The sequence below is a fragment of the Corvus kubaryi genome, unplaced genomic scaffold (assembly GCF_017639235.1).
Source record: "Corvus kubaryi isolate FWS band 111438036 unplaced genomic scaffold, C.kubaryi_AGA036_p1.0 split3-37374, whole genome shotgun sequence".
In the NCBI taxonomy this organism is placed as follows: Eukaryota; Metazoa; Chordata; class Aves; order Passeriformes; family Corvidae; genus Corvus; species Corvus kubaryi.
The window spans coordinates 273836-278094 of NW_024582090.1; the positions used below are offsets into that span (position 1 = coordinate 273836).

At 52.8% G+C, this 4259-nt stretch overlaps 1 protein-coding gene across 2 annotated transcripts in view; it reads left to right on the forward strand.

The window, feature by feature from the left end:
* The window catches only part of DPYSL3 (dihydropyrimidinase like 3), a 32267-nt gene extending 29871 nt beyond the window's left edge, over window positions 1–2396 (forward strand). For both annotated transcript variants that reach the window (XM_042016072.1, XM_042016073.1), the window contains exons 12-14: window positions 368–547; window positions 1098–1260; window positions 1704–2396. In XM_042016072.1, coding sequence (XP_041872006.1) covers window positions 368–547; window positions 1098–1260; window positions 1704–1792 — 432 coding nt within the window. In that variant the 3' untranslated portion in view covers window positions 1793–2396. The remainder of the gene's footprint in view (window positions 1–367; window positions 548–1097; window positions 1261–1703) is intronic.
* The last annotated feature ends 1863 nt before the right edge of the window (window positions 2397–4259 follow it).

Sequence of the window (4259 nt, forward strand, 5' to 3'; positions counted from 1 at the left end):
GTGCAGGTGTTAAGACACACATTTCTCCTTACCTTGGTTCCTCTTCCAGGCACAAATATTTTTCCTGGCCTTGCCACAGTGCTTTGTTCATGCCTTACCTCAAGCCTAGGTCCTGCCTTCGTCTGTTCTTGGAGTACTTCCTCACACTGAGCTTCAAACCAGCAGGTCCTGGTTCATGTTGGGAGCTCTGGTGGGTTTTTACTGTGATGGGCTAGTGAGCTACAGGAGGCCTCTGAACAGGCAAGGCTGTTAGAGGTGTCTTCTGCCTGCATTGGTGACTCCAGCAGCGAGGTGTGGGGACTGACCCACCCTGAATGGGCAGGCAGTGCTCCTGTCCCTTCTGACCATCATCCTGGGGTTGCTGCAGGTGGCTGAATACAACATCTTTGAGGGGATGGAGCTCCGTGGGGCCCCGCTGGTTGTCATATGCCAGGGGAAGATCATGCTGGAGGATGGCAACCTGCATGTGACCCAGGGGACTGGACGATTCCTGCCCAGCAGCCCTTTCCCTGACTATGTCTACAAGCGCATCAAAGCCAGGAGGAAGGTGAGGAGATGGGGATGCCAGGAGACAGAGTTTGGATACTGTTAGCCCAAATTGCCCTTGATAACTGGTTGGGTTTCCTTTGCTGTTCTGGGTGGACCCTGTAAGCAGTACTGCAAACTGATGATGTTTTTGAATGTACAAAATAGCTGAGGCTTGGATAGGGAGCCCTTCGTGTTAGTGGTGGGCCATGTTGGAGGCAGATGCTCCTCAAGGTTAGCAGTGGTAATGTCTCTCCTCATCCTTTCCTGCTGCAGCAGGAGTCTGGAGGGAAATGCTGAATTAAAAGGTTGGCCAAAATCGCCTTCTCCTCCCCCATTTGTGCAGCAAAAACCCCATCTGGGTGATAGCCTGTTGCACTGGCTCCGCAACCCCTTCCAGGGCAGGGATGAAGGATGGGCAGTGGGGCTGTGCCAGGCCTCAGTGCTGCAGGACTTAGGGTGCATGGCAGTGTGAGTTCCTTCTGCTGGGGGACTGAGGAGCCGGGGGATGGCTGGAGCATGATGCTCCCTGGGCTAGAGAAGTGTCACTGTCCTCTTCTCTCTGGTGGCAGATGGCAGAGATGCATGCTGTGCCCCGGGGCTTGTATGACGGACCCGTGTTTGACCTGACCACCACCCCCAAGGGGGGCACCCCTGCGGGGTCAACCAGGGAGTCCCCCACGCGTCAGATACCGCCTGTCAGGAATCTCCATCAATCTGGATTCAGCCTGTCAGGTGAACACATGTGGCTGGACTGGGAGGGGACAGAGCCACTGGCCGTGCATCCCTGTCCCTGGCCTGGGGCAGGGGGCAGTTGGAGGTGTCCTGGGGTAAGGTAAGCACAAGAGTGGATCATGGCAGGGCAAGATCCTGTGTGTCCCTTAAAGAACATGGCTGGAGCTGCACCTTGCAGTAAAAGCAAGGCAGACTATAGAGGCCAGCACACCATCTGATGCTGTTCTTGCTGCATGGGTCTGTTCACAATGCATCTGCAGAGATGTTCAAGCCACTGCTGCTCTTGGGGTTACTACTGGAGTTGGAGAGGGAGCAGGTTGCAGTAGATAGTTTCTGGAGGGCCTTGGCAAGGCTCCAGGATTCCTGACTGCTCAGTCCTGTGAAGAAGATGCTCTTAACTTTGCTTTTCTCCATTCCCTTCATACTTTCTTGTCCTATCCCAGGTACCCAGGTTGATGAAGGCATGCGCTCAGCAAGCAAGCGCATCGTCGCACCCCCAGGAGGTCGCTCCAACATCACCTCCCTGAGCTAAATGTCCTGGCTGAGGAGGAAACAAAATCCCTGTTCAAGCAAAGGAAGAAAATGGTACATTGGTGTTTAAGAATGAAAAGAAATAAACCTGTTCTGAAGAATCAATAAGCCTCAAGCCTTATGTTTCACAAATGCTACTTGCTACCTAGCTTTAAAGATGTTGCTTCATTTTGTTTTTGCATAGCCTTAAAGTTCTGTTGTTGTTACTGTTGTGGGTTTGGTTGGGTTGTGTTTTGCTCTTCCTCTCTGTATGCATGCCGCTCGGACAGGTTGCTCAGTTCAGTGTTATTGGTGTTGAATGTGTGTGGGATGCCGTGGTGTGGGACAGTGGGAATAGCCCTCAGGGCGACCCAGCCAGGCAGATGAGGGGGCAGGGTCTGGCTGGAGGCAGGATGTTGGATGGGGAGGGCAGGTGCACTGAGCTCGTAGGGACAGGTGGGTCTGTCACATTCATCTCCTTCATCTCCACTGAATGCTCTGGTGTTTCATCGTGAGGCCTATGGGGGAGCTCGAATCATCTCTGTAATGGCTGTCACGGCACCTTGTATAAGGAGTTTTACTACTTTGTACACTTTATTAAAAAAAAAAGTTGTTCCTTCAAAAAATTCATGTTGTTGGCTGGCTCTTCTCTTCCTCAGACTGCTGCTGCTTGGCAGGGGTAGTGCACAGCTGCACCCGCAGGGAACTGGGCTGAGATGACAGAGGGGTTTGGGTGGTGTTGGGGCTGGAGAGGGCTATAGCAACAGGCCATCGGGGCAATACCATGCAGTAGTCACTGCTACAGGTGTCAGGGTGCTGGTGTAGCTTCTCAGGCAAAGGTAAAGGTACTGGCAAAACAGCACATTGCAAGTATTTGTAAAAGCCTGTTCCATTTGTCCATGCAGTCTCTGGCTGAGCATGGCCTGGCCACCATGGGCTGTGACTGCCTGACAAGAGCTGTGCCCTGTCTTCTGTGTCTTGACAGGGACCAGCTCCACATGGCACTGCCTGGGCACAGCTTTGGGGTCATCCTGTCTGGACAGCCTTGGAGGCTGTTTTCTGTGGACTCCTGTCAGTGAAATGCCTGCCTTCCATCAGGCATTGTCTGTTAGACCAAGAGGCACTGTCCTCCAAAGCTTGCAAAGCATGCAAAAAAAAAAAGTGATTGTTTTCTAAAGACTACAAAAATTAAGGGTCAGTTTCAGCTGTGGTAAACAAATACACTTTCTTCCCCTTCTTCAGTACTTGACCTTGAAATACTTATTTTTACATGTCTGCAACTCAGGCAGGACAAGCTGTCCCTGCAGCAGTCCTTAAGGGGCCAGGCCAGAATAGTTGTGACGGGGTGGCGAAGGCTGTGCTTACAAGCTTTGTGAAGTTCTTCCATCAAATAATTAAGGCTTTTTCCTGTTGCCTGGTAGAGATTAAGCTGAAACTGCCTCTGTGTACAGAGGAAGAGAGGAATAGAGAGATGAAGAAATCCTTGAGGAATTTTTAAATATGCAATGTTCTTACAATTTAAGTACTTCAGTTGTTTTGGGGCTTCTCTGACCAGCCAGTAGAGAGGTATTTCTGCAGCAGTAGATTCTTTCCTAGGGAGGAGCAGAGCTAGGATTCCAGATACATACATTTACGGTATTTGAACCTCTACCTGTACCAGAGCAGGGCAATGATAGCGATGTGCTGTGCAGGAGACAGGGACAGCGGTCAGCACAGTCCGCCTGACAGTGCCTGGTGCCAGACTCAGTGCCCGGCCCCAGACCCAGTGTAGGACTGGGTGTAGAGCAGAGGATCAATGGGAAACGTTGGAGGTGCTTTGGAAAGGCTTCCTGGGAATGATGAGTCAAAGGCCGAGACATGGAGTCCCCACCTCTCTCCGAAGTCCTACTGCTTGAAAGCCAGCATGGCTGGGGAAGGGGAGAGCAAGCACACTGCGACATTAATTGGGGTGTTTTCTGACAGAGCAGGGAAAGGTGTGTTGTGACTAAGCAGGAAAAGGTGACTCCCATGACAATGACACTCGTTGAGGACTCCGATACCCACTTACTGATGAACTAACTCCGCTCCAGCTTTTCGGCTCCCTGGGCGGAACAGGGTGGCCTTTCCCTGTGGTTATTTCCACAGGCACGGCGATGCTGCTGCCCAGGCGCAGCGTGTGGAGGGAGGTGGTGAGGCCGCAGCACATCGCGCGGAGCACTGCGGGCAGCGCGGAGGAACGCGGGGCACCGGCGTGGCGAGCGCTGCAGCCAAGGTCGCAGCAGCTTCCCCTCACCCCAGCACCCTGAGGTGATGGCAGCCAGCTGGGGAGCAGCTGTGGGACACCCACTCCCCACCCCTGCAGGAGGGGCGACAACATGGAAGACACCAAACTAAAGCTTGTTTTTAGGCACAAACTGGGCTGCTCAATGCTGGGACACCTGCTGCATGCCACTGCAGGGACAGATGGGGCAGACAGGATGTTGACCTTTGGGTTAATGGGAGGTAAAGAG